The following is a 22,812-nucleotide window of genomic DNA, read 5'->3' on the forward strand; positions in this document are numbered from 1 at the left end:
ACACCATCTTATGCTGCCCGACTCCGCAGATAGCACCCCAAGGGGTTTTACCATCTTACCCTAGCTGACTCTGTGGGAAGCACCCTAGAAAGAACTGCCAAATTTTAACATCTATTTACCACTGTGCAACGCGGATGCCAGGCCATGTTTTAAAGGTAGAAGAGAGCGGCACCACCGTGATTACCATAATTTTCGCTGCTCTCACTAAATGCACCCTCCATGCGTCTGGCCCGCTTCAGCATGTTTTGACGTCACAAACAGGATGAGCCTCCACACCTTTTTGCCAAAAAATGCACAGAATACGGTTTACTGTACTGTAAAACAAGGAACAAGTTTTTCTGAGTCCCCTAAGCCTAGGACAAGATCCCTCCCTCTGAGCCTTAAAGAGGAAAGGATAATGTTGCGGACCCACTGAGCCTTCTTCCCCCATATTGTATATGTAACCACTTCTACACCCTCTTTTTCCCTCTCACCTATCAATCGATTTTTAATTTGTGTCTGATCGTTAATTAGTGGAGATGAGCGAGTATACTCGCTAAAGGCAATTGCTCGAGCGAGCAGTGCCCTTAGCGAGTACCTGCCCGCTAGAGGCAAAAGGTTCGGGTGCCGGAGGCGGGCAGGGAGCTGCGGGGGAGAGCGGGGTGGAACGAAGGGAAGATCTCTCTCTCCCTCTCTCCCCACCGCTCCCTCCTGCTGACTGCCGCTACTCACCGCTCCCCCGCGCCGGCACCCGAACCTTTCGTCTCGAGCAGGCAGGTACTCGCTAAGGGCAATGCTCGCTCGAGTAATTGCCTTTAGCGAGTATACTCGCTCATCTCTATTAATTAGTATTGTGCTTGAGAAAGGAGAATTTGAAGCACCCTTTTCTTTCTTGTCAAAAAAAATATTTGTCTTCTTTTGACTTTCACCACGGAGGTTTCCTATTGACCATTTTATAAAGATTATTTAAGAGGTCTACTTCCTGTAGTCTTCCCTATTGTGTTTATTCATTGGTGTCTTCTGGTGTGTTCCCGGTCTCCCTGAGCACAGGAGTTCTTCTCTTGTAATCTATTAATGAGCCTAAAAAAAGGGAAGGACAAGATTTATAGATCCTCTGAGCCTAATAGGTCATCTCTAAAACGTAACCTTTATTCAAAGTCTAGAATAAAAAAGGATTTGTTTAATCAAAATCCTAGCTTGTAGACACACGAACTGAAAAAAATTATAAAATCTAACCCCTGTTGACTAATGGGGAAAGAAGAAGCATAGCTACCTGCCTACCACTGAGGCTTGTTGCTGCCATTTTTTATTTTGTTCCTGCGACTTTCTTCTGGGGGAAACTGGGCCTATTTGTCTTTACCTAGTGATAGGATCGTCTATCTCCTCCTAGTAGATGAAGGGTATCTCCCTACCGGGGACTTACCTCTTTACCTTGTTTGCTGCAACTTTATTCTGGGGGAAACTGGGCTTATTTGTCTTTACTTAGTGATAGGATCGTCTATCTCCTCCTATTGAAAGAAGGGTATCTCCCGGCTTTGGGATTTACCGGCTACTTTGTAGCTGACCTATTGAATTACAACTCTGGTGGTTCCTGATGAGGCTACTTTATCCGTAGCGGAAACGCGTTGAACCCAACTAAGAACCCATATAGCAGCCGTTTGTACTGCACGTGTTGGCCTATGTTTGCCATAGGCTCACAAAGATTCTGTGTTGAGCCGTAATGATTGACTATTGTCAGCTCTACATCTATTTTGTCTTCGACTAGCCGTAAAAAGTGTGCCAATATACAATCTGGTCACACAGCCGCGGCCTGTTGATGAAATAGACAGCTTTCATCTACAGTAGGAATGATGCACCCGCTCTGAATTGGAGCTGCTGTTTGAGCACCTACATATTGAATAGCTGCAGTATTTGTTCACGGAAGTGGGAACATTACTTTTAGTTCCATTGAGCCAAACTATAATATATTCTCAATCTCAAGTTTCGGAGACTAGTACTTGAAAATAATTGGGAACTTTGATATCCCGGTACCACTGTTACCAGACACTTTTTCAAAGGCGGCTCATTGGTTGTTCTTTCCCCATTAGTCGACAGGGGTTAGATTTTATAATTTTTTTCTGTTCGTGTGTCTACAAGCTAGGATTTTGATTAAACAAATCCTTTTTTATTCTAGACTTTGAATAAAGGTTACATTTTAGAGATTACTTTAGAACCCTCACTGTGACGAATTAAGTATACATCCAGGTGTTCTTCCTGCTACTGAGAAACCTCTGAGCCTAATAGGAGGACAAAATCCATATTCTGGGAGAGTGAAATGTGTTTTTGTGCTGTAAAAAGTAATTTTAAATCTTTGTCAGTATGCAAAGAGTTAATTGGCCATCTTGAAAATTTGGATGTCTTTGTATTAATTAATAAATTTAAAGTAAAGAAATATCACTTTATTCAAAATAAAGAGTCAGGAGAGAGTGTGTTTGTTTCATATTGTGAGAAAAGAATGTTTAATATTTTATTGCCCCAATAGAGATGACCAAAATGGCGGCCTGAAGTTGAGAAATTTGTACTGTGCCACAGCGTCACAAAATGGCGCCGAAGTGCAGGAAATTTATTGCTTAATCATCACCTTACAGAAGCTTGCAAAATCATAGTAGAGAGAAAAGCCTGCTAAAACTAGAGTCAAAGAAGTGGGGCAGTCATCCCCCGCAGTGGAATGCATTGCACAGTCAGCTAAGCCCCGCCCCTGGGCGGATCTTGACTCCACTGGCACTAAGCTCCTGCTGTGCAAGCTCAGACTTGTCCTGGAGTTTGAAGTGAAAAGATCATCATCGTTACTACTCATAACCAAAAGCAAGGCCGAGACCAGCCTGGAGCCTGGAGGTAAGCATATATTTGTTGGGTGCTTTGCTTCACTCATTAGGAGAGCTTAAAACTAGAGCAAGATGGGAAGGGAAGTGAAAGACCAGGTAAAAAAATACAGCTAATTAATACATTTGAGAGCCTTGCTATTAGAAGTGGAAAGAAAGAACAAAGACAAAAAATTCAAAAGGAAAGTAGAGGAGCAAGAGACACCGCTGTGAAGGACGCCATTTGATTATGGACAATCATGGACTGAGTAATATATATTTAAGTAATGTCTGAATTGAAATACTACGCCACGAAGTTGAAATCTAGGTGAAAGGTTGCTGATGTTTTCTTTAAGACATCTAGAGCCATGGAATGTACTTGATAAACCACATGACAGTGTAGTTTTAGCTATGAGCAGGGACACATATGTTGAGATAAGATAAGAACTTTAAGAAAATTTACTGCACCACTTGGAACTTTGTCAAGAAAGTTAGAATGTATCCAATGAATGCAATTTAATGTCTAAAGTAACCAATCAGATGTTAGGTTGAAAACCGTCCAATGATGTTGTGACACCCCAATGTATGGGGGCTATAAATAAAGCTGCCTGATTGTGGTCAGGTAGGAATATTTTGCTGAAGCAATACTTGTGTGTGCTCTGTTATTTTATTCCTCCATCATATGACATCATGGTTACACCATGCTTGCTCTCTAGTGGCATTTTGCTGCAACAGTTTCTGGTGGAGAATGCGGGCATCACAACGGCATCCCTAGCCAAGGACACTCCAGAGACAGAGACCAGGACACAGGAAGACCGCGGTAAGTAACCATTGTATTATTGCCTGTCTCCAGAAGGCTGGAGACAAACAAAGGGGGGAGGTTCCACTTATGTGATGACATCTGTAGGTGAATTTTGCAGAATACACCTGAGAATTAGTTATAATCAAGTGGATCATGGGAGGCTCACTGGAAAATGAGGGGGAAGGGGAAGCATGTGTTCAAATGCCCACTAGGCAGACAGTCCAAGAGATAGAAAGCTCTCCTGTCAGATGCGCTGACTGCAATAGACTGACTTATAAGTGTATCGATGGTTATACAAGAAAAACACAAAAGGAACAGATGACAGAACATTTTTGCATGCACAAACAGCTGCTGTACTAGAGAAGTGTAGAGAGATGCCTTCTGAGAAAGAGATTGCGGTGGCGTGTATTCAGGAAGTGACTGGAGAAACTAAGGCTGATACTGTATATTCAGCAGGTGCAGACATGGATATGTGCCAGAGTCAGTGGCAGAGGCAAAAAGAGATTATAAGAGTTACTGTAAAACTGAAACTGAAAATCTTCAGAAACAACTGAAGGGTATGAACGTTGTCACAACTAATGCAGAAAATATTCCTTTCGTAGGCTACTGGGAGGCTACGGTGATGATCGGGAATGCCGAACTGCCCCGTCAAGGAATCTTGGGTGTAGCAGAGAGAAATGCTCCAGCCGTCATTTTGGACATTAATATTCTTAGAAATTGTTATGGAAAAATGCTGGAAGCCTTACGAAATTCCATTCCTTCTGCTTCACAAGCCCAACATCGAGTCTTACATCAAAATATAAAAGTCTTGTCCACCCACCAGAAATTCACCAACGATAAAGGTCAAGTAGGACATGCAAGAATAAAAGATGTGAGACCGATAACTTTACAATCCAGGACTGAAACTATTATCTGGTGTCAAACTCGACAATGTCTCCAAGGAAGAGATTACCAAGCCCTGGTAGAGCCTCTTCAATTGGAAGAACATCCAAGTGTAATGGCAGCCCGGAGTAGAGTAAACATCTCAAGAGGAAGAGTTTCGACTACAGAAATAGCCAACCTGAGACCCCTTGGTGGGCTAAATTACAAATTGGGAATGCTGACACCCCTGCTATTGAGAAAGAAAGAGAAGTCAGAGTGACTCAGAAATTTCACCAAGCCTTCAGTAAAAACCCTTTAGACTTTGGTCAAACTGAAGGTGTCTGCCATTACATCTATATTCCCAATTTTCACTATTCATCCCCAATCCCTTCCCATTACAGACACCTACACTTCCCCTTCTAATCCTTATGCTTCTCTATCTGCCCAATTTGTTACCTCCTTATGCACACATTTTTGTGCATATTTTTAGTCTCCCCATATCCTTATACATTCAGGCTGTCATGATTCTCCTTGACTTTTGGAACCCCGACATTCTTAGGTCTCCATTTGGTAAGTTCATTCATGTAGACATGTATCACATGGTCATCCATTAGATAGACAATTAAACATATACACAGAGTCTCGACCACAGAAATAGCCAACCTGAGACCCATTGGTTGGCTGAATTACAAATTGGGACTGCTGACATCCCTGCTACTGAGAAAGAAGGAGTAGTCAGAGTGGCTCAGAAATTTCACCAAGCCTTCAGTAAAAACCTATTAGACTTTGTCTGAACTGAAGGTGTCTGCCATTACATCCCCACAGGATCCCATCCACCAATTAGAGAAAAAAATTGACCCATACCACCAGCCATGTACCAACCTGTAAAGAAACTAATGAGAGAAATGAAATACACCAAGGTGATATAGGAGAGCCATAGCCCGTAGGCAGCCCCACTGGTAGTGCTGAAGAAAAAAGATGGAGGTATTCGATTTTGTGTAGATTGTAGAAAATTTAACAATATCACACACAAAGATGACTATCTTTTGCCTCAAATTGAAGAATCCCTCACTGCTTTGGGGTCAGTAGCTTACTTCTACACCCTAAATTTGATTAGTGGATACTGGCAAGTACCCATGACTCCAGAAGACAAAGAGAAAACAGCTTTTACTACCTCAACGGGGCTATACGAGTTCAATTCTATGCCCTTCGGCCTATGTAATGCTCCTGGCACTTTTCAAAGACTCATGGAAAGATAATTTGTGCATAAGAATTTTGAAATGGTGCTGCTATATCTGGACGATATCATCATATACTCCAAGACTTATGATGACAGGGTATCACAGCCGCAGGGGAATCACTTTTTATAGTAATGTTTTCACTGATTTGACTCCTAATTAAAATATAACTTTTAATAATAGCTTATAAAAATATATAACCCCACAGAGAGAAAACAAATTTATATTTGGTTAAAACACCATAATCTCAGAATTTTTTTTAGATGGCCCACAGATGGCACTCGAGGAACGATTGCACAGTTCTAGTCGGTATAGATATTCTGTGTTTTTTATGATTGTGCTCTCAGAATACTCTGGGGGCCAAGACTAAGAAATTAAAATGGATAATTTTCTGTCCAAAAACAACTCGGCTTGTCCACTATTAAAGCGGTACAGATAAAGTGTAGCCAAACAGTTGGTTCGGTATGTTTAGATGGTCACAAAGCAAGAGATAGTCCTTTGGTTCTAGATAGATCTGATTGCCCATATAGACATACCCCAGCTTTGATCTATGCTAATTAGCTCAAATAAGATTAGATGTTAAATTTACTTGATGTTTTAAATGGCTCGATGCGTTTCTGTCGCAAAATGCGACTTTTTTTTAGGAGCCCTATATGAAGAAGGAGCAGAAGGTTTTGTCCCTCAAACAAATATTTGAGCATTCAGAACAATGTTTATCAGTGGTAGAGCAATGGTTCGGCTATAACATAAAAGGTACAAATCCCCTGTGCTAGAACCATAAATGTATTGGTCCTATAGCCTCCTTTACAAATGAAGGAAATGAACCAAAAAAATCTCTATATATTAGAGTAGTAAGGACAATGCCTATCAATGCTAGGATTAATGATTCAGCTGTACAGCTGTAGTGCATGGGCAAAGATCCCCAATGCTATATCTAGCAACTGAATGGTCCTAGAACCTTCTACCGCCTCAAGAATCCCTGTATTAATCTTAGGCTGGAAGCAGACGCTGTTAGCAATCAACAAGTACTGCCCAGTCACGGTCCCTAAATAATATGGAACCAGCATAACCCATAAGAGGTGCTCAGAGAGAGGTTTGATGATAAAAGAACCAAATAAATCAAATGAAATAAAAACCTAGCAGAGTCTCCAGCCTTGAAGGCTATAGACTCTGCTAGGTTTTTATTTGGTTCTTTTATCATCAAACCTTTCTCTGAGCACCTACTATGGGTTATGCTGGTTCCATGGGATGCTGTCCTGGGATATCCAGATTACAACAAACCCTTTTGAGTATACACTGATGCGAGTAAGCAAGAATTGGGTGCATCATTAAGCCAAGTCCAAGGAGATAAAGAGAGAGTGATTTCATTACAAGCCGTTCTTTGGAAGGAGCAAAAATAAATGACCAAAGCTACAGCTCATTTAAATTGGAACTCCTAGCTCTCGTCTGGGTTGTGATGGAGAAGTTCAAAGATGACTTGATCAAATCCACATTCGTAGCTTACACAGATAACAACCCTCTTGCACATTTAAAGTCAGCAAAATTGGGACCTCTTGAGCAGAGATAGACTTCACTGCTAGCCAACTTCAATTTTACCATCAAATATAGAGCCGGAAAGAGTAATGCCAATGCTGATGCACATCCAGACAACCAACATAATTAGATTACTCCACAGAAGAAGAAGATCAATGGGAGGAGATAGAGATGACTGACTTTGGTTGCTACAATGTACAACAGAACATCATCCAAACCACCGGTACTAATGAAGACAGACCTGTAGAAGAAAAACAATAGATTGATCTCCAAACTGAAAGTCGCACCTTGGGAGAACTCAGTCTGTTTTTGACCCATGGTATTGTACTCGTTAGAGTGAGAAATGGGAAAACAGATCCAGAGTTTCACCGGTTGTGGCGACAAAGAAAAAGACTCTTTTTAAAGAGAAGTATATTGTACAGAGGAACCACAGATCCTATCACCTATATGAAGATACACCAAATCCTCATTCCACGAAGAGATGCACATCTAGTACTAACAGCGTACCATGACCAATCTGGGCACTTTGAAGTGCACAAAATGAAGAATACCATCGGGAGAAGATTCTACTGGGTAGGAATGAGAAGAGATATAGAGACATGGTGTTCAGAATGTCAAACATGTGCTAAAAGGAGAAATAACAAAGCTGACCAAAAAGCTCCTTTACACCCAATAGTGACAACAAACCATTAGAACTGCTTGACCTTGACCACTTGAAGATTGAGCCGAGTAAGAGTGGCTATACCTACTTGCTTACCATAATAGACCACTACACCAAATTCACAGTAGCAATTCCTGTAAGAGATTTATCTGCCAAAACGCTTTGGAAACACTTCATATTACCCTGTGGAACACCAGAAAATATACTCACTGTTCAAGGAACAGCATTTGTGTCTCAACTATTTCAAGAACTGTGTAAACTATATCAATGCACGAAGATCAGAATGACGGCATACCATCCTCAAGGAAATAGAGTCTGCGAGAAAATAAACCAGACAATTCTAAATTTATTATGTACCATACCAACCTCCAAGAAGAGATTGGCCAGATTTACTACCAGAATTAATGTATGTATACACTAACACCATCCATTGTTCAACGGGATATACACTTTATCATCTAATGTTTGGTCGATAAGGTAGGTTGCTTGCTGATTTGTCAATGGGAGTTTAAGTGTTTAAAAGTCAAGAGAAGACTCAATAAAGTTAAAAGTAACATTCAAGTTTTAGTACCCTGAAGAACTATTCAGAGATTCGTTAACCCCAGTTTAGAGTTCCTGTTTTCCCAAAGACTATCTTCCACATCAGGTTTCTCGTGATTTGGTACAGCCAGCACAAGCAGCTTGTTATGGACTGTGCACCCCGGGTTGTGCCTGGGGACGATACCCTTAGTGGTAGTGAGGCTATCTACCAGGGTTCTTAGATAGACTGCCTGAACACTAGTTAAGTTTGTTGTTCCAGCTACAACCAGAAGAACAAAGACTCTAATGAAGATGAATCAAGAATAAAAATTGTAATGTTTGATTTATATGCCTGCATAACCCAATTTTTTGCTCCCACCAGGTGGATTGTATCAAGAATGTCTAAATATGCCAAATGTTGTTATGCATAATTTTGTTGTATATGAAATTTCAGAAATGCATTATTTGATGACTGTGGTGAAAATAAGTGTAAGGGCCCCATAGCTCTTTTAAAGTAGGTGGTTCCGCTTCTCTTCAAATTCCTTGCTAAATAGTAAGTCGACTTTAATTTCACAGACATTTTGTTATATTACTTAGCCATCTACCTACTCCGTCCTTGAAAAGAAAAAAACGCAGAGGACGGCTGTTCTCAAACAGGGGGGAGATGCAGTAGCCTGGAAAAAAAGACACTACATAGCACTGTTCAGTTAGGGGGACCAGTAATATAATAGCCAGCCCTCGGGTTTATCTGATTCAGTTTACACAAGGGATGCAGGTAACCTAGCAATCAGTTAGGACGTTTATTAGCCAGGTGCACAAGATAGAAAAAAATGCATAGAGACTCAGATGAGGCAGGCAGCCTAGCAATCAGATAGGCTGTGATTGGCTGCAGACAAACTGGTCAGGTGAAAGAGATTATAAATAGCTGGACAACGGTGACAGGAGTCAGTTGGTGAGTGAGCCAGAGTGTGAGAGAGTGAGTGAGGCTCACCAGGCAAAGCAAGTGCCAGAGAGAGCACCAGATAAGGAAGCACCCAACAAGGGAAAAGAAAGTACCAGGCCAAAGAGAGAAGTGAAAAGAGATAGAGATCAGCCATGACAGAGAGAGAAAGAGAGAGAAATCTGAGAAACTGTGAGCAACTAAGGAGGAGCGCCAGCTTTGACAGTGAATAGAGGGAAAATAAAAAAGAGGTAAATATGAAGAGAGGGAGATAAAGAAATAAAGAGATATAAATACAAAGAAGTATAGAGAAAAGAAATCCAGAGCGCGCTCCCAGTATATGGATGAGTTAGACACAGGTGGCTACATTGTTGCAATTTAAGTATCAGTTATTATGCACTAAATGTTATAAAGAAAACGACCTCATCTCACTGCCTTATTTAATAATACCAGTTTTACAACAAATTAAGCAGAATATCTGGCTCTGTGTATTATTCCACACCTCACCACTCACAACTACAAATTGTGCCCAAAGGCACTGGCGTCCATACAAAACAAATCCCAGTTAATTGCCAGCCACAATAAATAATAACATTAGCGCTCACCATGACGCTTTGTTGTGTCACGATAGTGCTTTGGGCTGGCAGGACCGCCATTAGTGGTGACACGACAGACTTGTTCACACCAGTGAAAATTGCTTTCGCCCATATGTTTTGGCCGGAAAAGTAAACTTTTCTGGCTGCGGATATGAAATAAACATGTTTTCATCCCAGATACTTCCTTCCTGATTCAGCAAATCTAAGCATAACACTACCAGATTACAGTCACCATTCCATCTCTGACTATGGACTCCGAAAGCAGCTTTGATCATGAGACACTTCATGATGAGGAAAGACCAGCAGGTACATTCATTTAACTTCTCTACTTGGATTACTTATCTTTAAATTTTCTGGTTTCTATTTTATTGCCTCTTTATGTTCTACAGATTAGTGACTGACGACTGTAAGTAAGCAGCAGTCAGTAAAAACGATTCTGCGTTAAGTCCACCACAAAATCCGCTGTGTGACCACGACCGTACTGTAGTTACTGGTAAAGTGCGATCCCATTGGCCGGCAGCTGTTTCTAACTCTTGTATATACTGAATTTATCATCCTATAGTTGATCATTTTTCTTTAAGGCCTTAGTCACACGGGCGTTTTTTCGCGCGATTTGCGCATCGCACGACGGATGCGCATGCGCAAATCGCGTGACCGGCGCCGAAAAATCGGCCAAAAATCTGCTCCTAGCTGCGTTTCATTAGAGTCACTTTCTACTAGAGCCACTATGAGGGACGCTATTACTGCTTTGGTCACTGTTACTCCTGGGGCCATTATTATTACTGGGGTTACTATGGGGGCCACATACTACCGGAGGCTGTATGTGGCTGAGTGTGACTGAGGCCTGCCTCTGATTGGCTCAGGCTGAGCCAATCAGGGGCAAGTCTGAGTCACACCCCCTTCACACCCACTGCAGGCCGGCCGCGGGGATCTCCGGCTGCCGGGAGCGGGTGAGTACATACATTTTTTTATTTTAACACTTTTCTGGATGAATTGCAGGGAAGGGCTTATATATTTAAGCCCTTCCCGACAATTCATCCAGCGCTGTCCGGCAGCCCATTGCTTTCAATGGAGCCGGCTGTATTGCCGGCTCCATTGAATTCAATGGGCAAACATCGTTCTTCTCTGCCACAGCTGTTAAGCTGTGGCAGAGAAGAATGATTTGTCTACTATATGTTCTCAATGGGGTCGGCGCTGCTGCCGCCGGCCCCATTGAGCGTATATAGAGAAGAGAACAGGAATCGCAGATCGCAGATAGGTGCGATCTGCGATTTCTGTTCTATAATTTATCGGACGAGCGCATAAAAAGCGCTCATGTGTCCGATACCATTGCAAAGCAATGGTTTAAAAAAAATCGCCGGACGCATGCGCAAATCGCGGCTAAAAACGCCCGTCTGACTAAGGCCTCAATTCTAGTTTTTTTGGTATTTGGGTTGATATTTTGGTAACTTCAGAACCAATTAAATAGTTTTCTATGTGGAGTTCTGGTAAATTACACTGGTCATCCTGAAACTAATTAGGACTGTAATTGAGGAGTCCTGTACATAAATGGCTGTAAGAATATTCTGCACAGTCCGGGCCGACTATGAAGTCAGGTCACAACATACCAGGCTGGTAAATATCAGTATATATTGCATTACTGCGTCTTCTCATTACAGGCAGAAGGTGGTACGATTCTCACACCCGGAAACCAGAATGGATTTCCTATGGGCTGCTGGCCCTACTGTATGTTCTCATCCTGGTCCTCTTTATTACTGTCTATTCTGGAGGTAAGAATGTTTTCTTATTGCTATTAAATAACTTAATTCACTGGATTCTGATGGGATTGTTAAAGACTAACTGCACTTTATAAAAACTTTTGACAGCAGGGGGTGTCAAACTCATTTTCACCAAAGGCCACATCAGCCTTATGGTTGCCTTCAAAGCGCGGATTGTAATCGTAAGACTATATAGTAAAAGTGGCCCCCATAGTGGCTTCAGTAGTAATAGTGACCCCAGTAGTAATAGGGCCCCCCAGTAGTATGTGGCCCCCATAGTAACCCCAGTAATAATAATGGCCCCAGCAGTAACAGTGACCAAAGCAGTAATAGGGTCCCTCATAGTGGCTCTAGTAGAAAGTGACCCCTATAGTGGCCCCAGAAATAATAGTAACCCTCATAGTTGCCCCAGTGGTAATACGGGCCACCATAGTGGCACCAATAGTCACAGCGACCCCGCGTGGTGTCCCTAGTAATAGTAGTGATCATTAAAGTGGTCCCAGTCATAATAGTGCTCCCATAAAGGCCCAGTAGTATTAGTGATCCCCATAATGGCCGCAGTAATAATAAGTGACCATAATAGTAGTCCCTGTAATAATAGTGATCCCCCTATTAACCTCTTGCCGGGAACCATCCGTAAAGGCACTCCACTCACCCAGTGTGCAGCTCTGATCCATCAGTAGTCACTTCTGAGTTTGTGACTGCTGACCTCTCCCCTTGGCGACTGGGGAAAAGAGGTCCAGTGTCACAGACTCTGCACTGCCACCGCTGGACCGATACTGCAGGCTGAGTGAGTGGAGTCCCTATTAGATTGCATGGGTGGCAAGTAACATAAAGGAAGTTGGTGGACCGTTTTCGACCCACGGGCTTTGTTTTTGGCATGTGTGGGTTAGAGTATCATGTCAGAGGTTTTGGTTGGTGGGGGTCAGATTGCTGATACCTCTGTTGATCCCTGAACTGAATGGGTTGCAGCACTCCAAGCAGTGTGCCCCTTTAGTTGTCTTTGTTGCTTATCGGCAACTCTTGACAGCTGAAGATGGATGAATAGACTTTTATAGACAGCTATGTGTCCATCTTCACTGCTGAGAGAAGCCAACAGGCAACAAAGACATTCGAAGTTACTTGGTTTTTGCATGAGCGCTGCAGCCCCTTTGTCTCAGTGCCTCAGGGCCCCGACCCTCACTGATCAAAACTGTTGACATGTTGCCCTGTCAGTGCAGTTAGAGTCCTTTTACATGGGACAATTGTCTGGTGTTTAAGAACCTGACAGTCATCCAAACAATTACCGCTACTGTACTTCACACAGAAGCGATAATCGTGCAGCGCATGCAGGTGGAGCGAGATGGACATCGCTTCTGCCTGCCTAGAAAGCAGGCCAATCAATGTTGATTTGTATGCCTGCATAAGCTGAATGATGAATGAGAAGCCAATAAATTATCATTCGTTGTTCAGTCGCTGGCAGGGTTGACAGAGAATGATTATCATCCAGTTTTCCACAATCCAACAATAAAAAAAGAGTTCCTGTAAGCTGCCATACTTACTGCTATACTGCTAGAAGATACAAGGGCATGTATACACACCACATCCCTCTGCACGCAGATGGTCCAATTGTTATATGGAGGACACCCTGTGCTCCCGGGCGTTCAAAGCCAGACTGCTTGCTGCAAAAATACTGATAAATACTGATACATATGAGGTACTGGTTAATATTTTGGTCAAAATACAAAACCTCGCAAACCCACGTCAAGGGTCCCAGTTTTTTGAGTCCCTGAATTTGAATATTTTCTGATTTGTACAATTCAGCGATCAACTGAATGATAATTGTTCCATGTAAAAGGGCCGTTGAGGTACCTTTACACAGTATGATTAAATTCTCATTGGGCAATAACCACCCTATATATATGTGGCCGGCAGTGGGGCACTGAGGGAGTAATCGCTCACCTGTCAGAGTTGCTTGGTTTTTAGCAGAACTAACGACCAAGCAACTATTGGGATCTATAAACAGTTTTGCAGTGCTTGCATTGTTTGAGCAACTCCTGTCAACTGTGAATAGGTGGGGATGGGGGAGAGCATAACAATACCCATACCTGTAAAAAAGTACAATTTCCCATTCTGGCCACATCTCCACAGGAGATCCTCTGGTCGGGAATATATACCTTACATATTTCCAGTCATGATTTTATCTACTCAGCAATATCAAACAAGACACATTAATTGTAACGAGGTAAGCGAATACGCCATTTGGGGGTGTTCTGGGGCTCGTACCTCAATTAATTTAGATGTGTTTTATTCAGCTAGCCCGCCGGATTCCGAAAATATAATTCCTATAGGGCTAGGACCTTCACACGATGAATAATCCTTATTTAAAGGTTTTTTCCATGATTGTCATCTTGTCTGTCAGACCCCAGCTCCTAGGTGAATTATTTTCCTTAGACTTCATTAATAAGTAAATGGTCACATAATTTGGTATCCTCAGGCTAATGCTAAACTAGACAGGCAAGTGGAGCCAGAAGGGCAGGGAGAATGGAAGGGGCTTATTTACATCACAGCTCTGGTCCAGGGTAAGGGGAGACCAGTTGTGAATATTCAAAAGGCAGGGGAGGGGGGGGGGGGGGGACTGAGAAACTTCCCAAAATGGATGACAGTATAGGTAGGCCTGACACACACGGCCAATATGGTGACGTCCCACCAGTCTCTATATCACAGGGAGACGTATTATCAGTCAGGACAGAAGGTTCTGATGGTTTGTTTTTTACCCCAAATTGCCTTTTGCATGGCTCTTAAGCCAATTCCTAATATGGAAAGTCTTCTAATAATATTTATGTATATAGCGCCAACAAATTCTGCAGCACTTTACCAGTTCACAGGCCACAATTAGAGATGAGCGAGCACCAAAATGCTCGAGTGCTCATTACTCGAGTCGAACTTTCAGTGATGCTCGAGAGTTCGTTTCGAGTAACGAACCCCATTGAAGTCAATGGGTGACTCGAGCATTTTTGTATATGACTGGTGTCCGCTAAAGTTTTCATTTGTGAAAATCTTAGCAAATCACCAAAGTCATGTAAAAAACACAGAAATGGATAGGGCAGGCGAGGAGCAACATGCAGGGCTGCATTTCGGGCTCCGAGGTCTCACTATTAAGCCACACTGTCAGCATAACGATCGTTCTCCTCTGCCACAGCTGTAACAGCTGTGGCAGAGAAGAACGATGTTAGCCCATTGAATTCAATGGAGCCGGCAATACAGCCGGCTCCATTGAAAGCAATGGGCTGCCGGCGAGCGAGGGATGAATTTTCGGGAAGGGCTTAAATATATAAGCCCTTACCTGAAAAAGAAAGATTTTAGTGTAAAAAAGAATAAAAATGCAGGCATTCTCTTCAATGGAGCCGCTGCTGCTGCCGGCGACTCCATTGAAGACAATGGTCCGCTGGCACACCTGAATTCTTTTTCAGGGAAGGGTTTTACATATAAGCCATTCCCTGGAAATGAATTAAAAGTGATTTAAAAAACAAAAAAAATAGATACTCACCTTCCTTCAGCTGCTGGGGCATGCGTCTTCTCCTGCTGTCCCCTGCACTGTGGTGCTGAACTGCAGTCATTCAGCTGAGAGCTGCGCTGAGCCAATCAGAGGCAGCATTCACTCACCCATTCATGAATTCATGAATGGGTGTGAGTGAGATCTGCCTCTGATTGGTCCGGCTGTGACCAATCAGAGGCAGCTCATTCAGCAGGCAGGGATTTTAAATCCCCGGCTGCTGAATACTACAGAGAGCAGTTCAGGAGAACTGCCGTTGGCCGCGGCTGAACTCCGGCTGCAGGGACAAGGTGAGTATATATATTTTTTTATTTTTACACATTTCTGGATGAATTGCAGGGAAGGGCTTATATATTTAAGCCCTTCCCGACAATTCATCCCACGCTCGCCGGCAGCCCATTGAATTCAATGGAGCCGGCTGTATTGCCGGCTCCATTGAATTCAATGGGCTAACATCGTTCTGCCGGGACAAGGTGAGTATATTTTTTTTAAACTTTTTACACATTTTAGGATGATTTTCAGGTAAGGGCTTATATTTTTAAGCCCTTCCCGAAAATTCATCCCGCACTAGCCAGCAGCCCATTGCTTTCAATGGAGCCGGCTGTATTGCCGGCTCCATTGAATTCAATGGTCAGTGCTCGTTTAATCTAGACGAGCACCGCGTGGTGCTCGTCTCGAGTAACGAACATCTCGAGCACCCTAATACTCGAACGAGCATCAAGCTCGGACGAGTATGCTCGCTCATCTCTAGCCACAATGTTCCAAAGGGTATCTTCCCAACTAAGGCTGAGCCTCCTTCTGGAAGCTCCCCATAGCAGCGGCATGGGCTACCTCTATGGCATATTAGTCAGTACTATAGATTATAAAATGCTTTACCGGCCGAGCAGCAGCCGCCAGATTATTACTGACTTTATTTATTTAGCCCGTTTTATAATTTACCCCTAAAACAGGATGCAACCGGACACAGATATACACGGGGCTCACATTATCCTGCCTAGACAGATCCAGTCTTCTGTATAGCAGACGTTAATGCTAACATTACATAACAGGGTAGATACAGTATTGTGCACTGTTTTAATAGTAGTTTTTGCTTCTAATTTTGGGTGCTAAAAAGCAGCATCATTCATCAGGTTGCATGTGAGTAGTACTGAAGTGCCATAAAGTATAGCATTAGAGTTGTATAAGGGAATAGTGAGGTCAGTTATTGTCACTGATTTTATTTGAATATTTGACCTTTTCCATTTTCTTTCTATATGTCCGATATATTTTGTTACGGTATACTACCCTTGATACGCCAGCCCGGGTGCCCAAGATCTCACCCACAACCTGCCTACTTGCCTCCACTTCTGGCTAACCCCAGTCGGGCAACTGGGCGGTGGTCCCTACCCTCACTAGGGACCAAAAAAGGGACACTGGCATACCTGGATGGAAAGGGTAGAATACTGACAGAAAAGGCAGATGTAAATAACCAACAGGAACAATACTAAGCAGAACTGAGGCAGATGGAAAAACCTGGCGGACAATGGCACAGTATAGCAGACAAGATGACAGAAGCAGGAGACCAACCAAGGCAGACTAGCTAGTACACTGAGGGAAACCAATAATTGGAAGTGATTGCAAGTCTCTGCCTGACCTTTAAACAAAAGCCTCCGCCCCGGGGCAGAGAGAGGGAGACAGCCAACTCCCAACAGAGCATAATAAAAGGGAGCTCGTGCACGGCAGCTGCACTCATAGGTGCGCGTGTGCACAGTGCAGTGCGCCACCAGCACCACGCCGCCCACACTGGCCAGGCACCCACGCTTCCGGCAGTTGGACAATAAGCCCGGGGGGACACGCCCTGACCGCGGGACCCCGCACACCGCCGCCTCGGGGGGACCAGCAACAGCCGCATGGTAACATATTTGATGAGAGGAGTAAAGGTAGCCTGAAGGTGGATATTTGTTAATAGGTCCCATATGGTAATGAAGTTTGAAATCACTGCCCTATATGTGTTACCAATTTAAGAATGATTCTCTATTTCCTTACAGACAATGTCTCCAGTACCAGAAAAGATTTGGTCACTTTAAAAGAGATGAATGACTTTAGAGAAAGAGGTAATATTTTTGTGTGTTTGTCATGCTGAGAACAGAGCCCTTTAATAGTCCTGGGCTGAACTGTCAGTCATCCAATAGCTAATCCTTTGTTCTCCCCATACATATGCACACTCAGTTTGTATCATAGAATATTAGAGTTGGAAGGGACTTCCAGGGTCACCGGATCCAACTTCCTGCGCAATGCAGGCTCACTAAATCATCCCAGACAGATATTTGTCCAGTCTTTGTTTTAAGACTTCCATTTAAGGAGAACACACCACCTCCCATGGCAGCCTGTTTCACTCATTGTTCCACTGTTTCCTCCCATAACTTCCTGTCTTTCCTTGTACAAATGAGAATAGGGCTGATCCCTCTGCACTGTGACAGCACTTCAGATATTTGTAGACAGCTATTAAGTCTCCTCTCAGCCTTCTTTTTTGGAAGCTAAACATTCCTAGATCTTTAAACTCTTCCTCAAAAGACTGCTCACGATCTTGGTAACTCTTCTCTGAACTTGCTCCAGTTTGTCTATGTATTCCAGATGAGGTCTGACCCTTGAAGAATAGAAGTGAATATTTACCTCACGCAATTTAGACTCTACGGTTTTCTTAATACATCCCAGAATTCTGTTTGCCTTTTTGCTGCTGTTCAGTCTATGATCTGTTAGCATATCCAAGTCTTTTTCACATGTGCTGCTGTTTAACTCAGTTCCTCCCATTTTGTATGTACTTTTTTCATTTTTCTTGCCCAGATGTAGGACTTTGAATTTCTCCCTGTTTGAATACCATTTTGATAGTCAGCGCCCACTCTTCAAGCTTGACTAGATATTTTTGAATCCTCTTTTTCTTGTCTCATGTTAGCTATCCTTCCTAGCTTTATGTCATTGGTGAATTTAATCAGATTTCTCTCAACTTTCTCATCTAGATCATTTATAAAAATGTTGATCAACACTGGGCCCAGGATACGGCCTTGTGGTACCTTACTTCAGACATTCTTCCAGTTGGATGTGCAGCCATTTATGACCACTCTTTCAGTATGATTACTCGGCCACTTATGAATCCATCTAACAGTTGTCTTGCTGATCCCATATTTTGTCATTTTTTTCAATAAGGATGGTATGAGATAATATGTCAAATGCTTTGTCTGGCATGACTTGTTAGTTACAAACCAAGGCTGGCTCTGGTTACTCCATTCTCACTCAAGTACGTTGAAGTACTTGAAAGAGAATGGCGTAACCATTCTCATTCAAGTATTCTGTCTGCGTTGATCCTGCACTGAGCAGGGGGTTGAACCAGATGACCCTGGAGGTCCCTTCCAACTCTACCATTCTATGAATCTACTTACATGCTGTTTAATAGTTTGTTCAAAGATCTTTCCTGGTATAGAAGTAAGGCTAACAATCCTATAGTTTCCTGGATCCACCTCCTTCCCCTTTTTGAAGATAGGGACAACATTTGTCCTTATCCAATTTTTTGAGACTTCTACTGTTCTTCGTGAATTTTCAAAGATTTCGGCGAGTGGTTTAGCAATTACATATGCTGCTTCCTTTAGTATCCTAGGATGTAATTAACTGGACCTGGAGACTTGAATTTATTTAAGTTAATTAATTGATCCCTTATCATCTCTCTGTTTATAGAGAGCCTGCATTCTTTGATTACTTTGATAGCACAGGGAAAATCAGTTGCTGTTACATTTACTTCATGAAGCACAACTGATACAAAATAGGAATTTAAAAGTTTGACCTTCTCAACATTATTTTTAACCAATTCACCCTGTTTCAATCTGTAAACATCCTATAGAATTTTGACTTTTCTTTTGCGTTTTACATACCCTTAAAATCCTTTTTATTGCTTTTGGCCTCTCTTGCAAGCCTTAGTTCATTATTAGCTTTAGCCTTTCTGACACTTACCCTACATTTTCTGCAGACTGCATTACATTCTTTTTTAGATATGCTCCTGTCTTTCCATTTGATCAACATATTTTCTTCATTTTTAGCATGTATTTAAGTTCTTTGTTCATCCATTCTGGTCTGTTTAAAAACTCCCCATTCTTCCTTCTTTTAGGGATTTTTAACAATTCATTAACAATTGTTAACAAATGTTCTTGGACATTTCTGTTCTTAAGAACATCCCGCCACTGGATTCTTCCTACCCTCTTTCTGCTTTCATTAGAATCTGCCTTTCTGAAATCCAACTTTGAGGTCTGAGCCTTCTCAGGTCTTCCTCCCCTTTTTATCCAAAATTCAATGATAGCATGATCCTTGCTTCCTAAGGTCCCAGCCACCCATACTTCCTCAACCATTTCCTCCCAGTTGGTAAGAATTAGGTCCAAGATAGCAGATCCCCTTGTTTTCTCTTTTACCTTTTGGAAGATAAAGTTGTCAGACAGAATAGGAATTAGTTAGACCGATTACTTTTGCCTGACAGAGATTCTCAACAAGTATTGGAATAGTTAAAATCTCCCATGATCACTGTACCATACTTTTTGAGAACTTGGTCATCTGATGTAGAAAGAGTTCATCCATATCTTCTGCTTGTCTAGGCGGCCTATAGTAAATGCCTATAATGGTGTCCTTTGTGTTGTTCTCTCCATGTATTCTAACCCAAAGAGTTTCTACAGCCCTACCATGCTTTGGTTGAAGTCCACTTCCAAACGTATAAAATTTATGCATTTGTGCGCTCCCCAAATAGTTCAATGTGGACTTTTGTTGCACAAATGTGCACAAAATTAGACCATGCTGCTTTTTTTAATTACGTGAAATGCGCACATGCGAAACCATGGTGATTTGAACAAACCCATTGCAATCAATGGGTTCTATTCACTGCATATTTTAGATATTCTGCCTGGCGGATGTAACATAATGACCTGCCTGACCTTTTGCGGTAGACCGCTGTGGTATGTACCTGTGTTTTATTCCCTCTACTACCTGACAAGTATACGTCCTGCTCTAGACCAGTATGGATGTGTCAGTAGGGAGGGTTGCCATCTTTTTCCCTCTGGCCTTGTGCACTTGTCTTTGCAGGCTACTGTGACTGAGGCCATTTGTGTAAGTCACAGTGGTTTGCATTTGTGTTAGCCCCGTATGATAAGTCCTGTATTACATGTGTCTGTTGGAGAAGCGGCTAATTTTTTTAAATGCCCTTAGGGTCCAGAGGCCCCCTTTTTGAAGGGGAGATTCTGTTAAGTTGTGAGGCTGGGACCTGTGATTCTATAGGTTTCCATGAGCACAGCTTCACAGCTGGGGGTTAATTGATCTGGCTGGGTGTAGTATTCTCCAGCCACCCAATCCTCCTGGTCTGTGGCACATAAATATCAGCCTCTCTTGCCAGAGAATGCTGGTCCTTTTTTTCATGTTTATGCATTCTGTGTTAATCCCATGTTATGCATGTCTAGTCTGTAGTGTGCCTCTCACCGTTCGCTAGGTTAGACATGTGCACTAGGGTTTTTTGTTTATGCATGATGTGTGGTTCATGTCTGTGGAGGTGACCAGATATGTGTGTTAACAGTGTTCATTGGGTCTGTGCAGGTGCCAGACATGGTGTATGAAGAGTCCTGTTCTATTTTGTGTGCAAGTCCCTGAGGTGTTGGTTTGAACAGTGAAATGTTCAGTGTCTGTGGAGGTTTCAAGACATCAGGTGTGAATAGTCCTGTCTTGTTGTGGATCGTTTGCCATCTAGGGATAGTTAGGTTCCTATGTTTCAGCACAGAGTAGTACTTATCGGGACGATCACCCTGCTTGCAGGTAGGTTTCACGTGGTAATTGTCCTGTTAGAGTAGGGATATGTTATGTCTGCCCGTGAGACCAGTTCGCAGTCTGATCTTGGTGTTTAGTATGCATTTTTTGTGTGCTTAAGGCGTTTGTATGAATGCTGTCTTGCGTCTGTGCTGAGGCTTGGTGCCCTGATGTTGCACGGACATAACAGAAACCCTCTAAAGGGATCTTACATTGCACCCTGTTTCCCTGAAAATAATACCTACCCCGAAAAAAAGCCCTACCCAGATTTGAACTATAAGCCCTACCCCAAAAATAGGCCCGAGCTTTGTGGACACGGTATTTATGAATTGGCCAAACAATGCCGTGGCTCAGCCAATTCATAAATCCTACCTCCACAATGCAATGGCTTTTATTGGTTCTTCAACTGCTACTCCGCCAATTAATGCAGCGCATGATTAATCAATCACAACCATCACATTGGTTCATTGAGCGCTGCATTGATTGGCTGAGCAGCGCTTGATGAACCAATCACAACCATCGCATTGGTTCATTGACCGCTGCATTGATTGGCTGAGCAGCGCTCGATGAACCATTCAAAGCCATCAATTCCTAGAGGTGGGAACTGGAGGCGGCCGAGGACTGAACAAAACGGAGAGCAGCAGGAGTGACCGGGACCGAGCCTGCTAGGTAACTATAATAAGATATCCCCTAAAAATAAGACTTAGGGCCTTTTTGGGGCAAAAATTAACATAAGACAGGGTCTTATTTTCGAGGAAACACAGTAATAAAAAGCTCTCCCATATCCAGAGGATCAACTTTTTAATATGCCCTAAATTCTGCATTTCCAATGTGAAAATACCCTGGAAGCAAATGGGCCGCCCGTAATGCAAAAACTGTACTGGTACATCCACTTATTGATGAACTATTTACAGTCCTTCTGTTTTACTATGTGGTACATAAGACTTTGTGCTCCTTAGACCTCAGGTTTCATACAATTTTTTGCACCATCTATGGTTACACTCGTCCTCAGACCCCATTAAATAATGTACAGACACTGCACAGTGCTCTTCATGTCAATAAGATACTAACCACAATATTTTTTCCTGCAGTACATAACCTTTCTTCAGCTATGGATGATCTACATACGTCATTAAAGGGTAAGTCAACAAGTGAAGTGACATCAGGGAACGGTTGTGGAATTGGGAAATCCATAAATACTCATTTCAAAAAACAGAAAATGCTTCTTAAGAAAAATGTGCAAAATAGCTCTCCTACACATGACCCGAAAACTAGCCAGTCCAACATGGCCGATGTAAGTAGTAGGAACATAATGATAACGTTAAAGGCGCAGGGTAATAACAGTGGTATGAGCATGCAAACACATGGATGTCCAGTAGAGTAAAAAGGCTTCTCCAAGAATTGAAGATAAATGGCCACCGTACCTTCAGCGTGTGAGGAAGTGAGAAACCCTTCCTAGAAGGTAACTGAGATGGGTTGCATGCTGTTCTAGACCGTAGGGGAGGGCCGTGGATGGCTCGGGGGAAATAATGTCCTCCGGCATGTAAATCGTATTTTATTTTGGTTTTCAGAGAAGACTTGTGAGGACGGATGGAAGAAGCTTGATGACAGTTGCTATTCCTTTACTGTAGTAGAAGCTACTTGGTCACAGACCAGAGATTCATGTCTCAAGAAAGGGGCTGACCTAGCTTCAATCACCAGTGAGCGGGAGCAGGTGAGATAATGGTGCAACATGGCAGCTCAAAC

General features: G+C 42.7%; 1 protein-coding gene and 1 long non-coding RNA gene across 4 annotated transcripts in view; both read left to right on the forward strand.

Annotated features, from left to right (window-relative positions):
* Positions 1–2,775: 2,775 nt before the first annotated feature.
* LOC136610861 (uncharacterized) lies at positions 2,776–5,035 on the forward strand. Its single transcript, XR_010790185.1, has 3 exons — positions 2,776–2,853; positions 3,536–3,639; positions 4,224–5,035. It is a non-coding gene; the product is annotated as an uncharacterized lncRNA (long non-coding RNA).
* A 1,914-nt stretch (positions 5,036–6,949) lies between these two features.
* Positions 6,950–22,812, forward strand: part of LOC136612836 (CD209 antigen-like protein A) — a 28,624-nt gene continuing 12,761 nt past the window's right edge. For all 3 annotated transcript variants that reach the window (XM_066593543.1, XM_066593545.1, XM_066593544.1), the window contains exons 1-5: positions 6,950–10,275; positions 11,628–11,738; positions 17,289–17,354; positions 22,158–22,205; positions 22,638–22,780. In XM_066593543.1, the coding sequence (XP_066449640.1) occupies positions 10,218–10,275; positions 11,628–11,738; positions 17,289–17,354; positions 22,158–22,205; positions 22,638–22,780 (426 nt within the window). In that variant the 5' untranslated portion in view covers positions 6,950–10,217. The remainder of the gene's footprint in view (positions 10,276–11,627; positions 11,739–17,288; positions 17,355–22,157; positions 22,206–22,637; positions 22,781–22,812) is intronic.

Source organism: Eleutherodactylus coqui, chromosome 2 (genome assembly GCF_035609145.1).
Source record: "Eleutherodactylus coqui strain aEleCoq1 chromosome 2, aEleCoq1.hap1, whole genome shotgun sequence".
In the NCBI taxonomy this organism is placed as follows: Eukaryota; Metazoa; Chordata; class Amphibia; order Anura; family Eleutherodactylidae; genus Eleutherodactylus; species Eleutherodactylus coqui.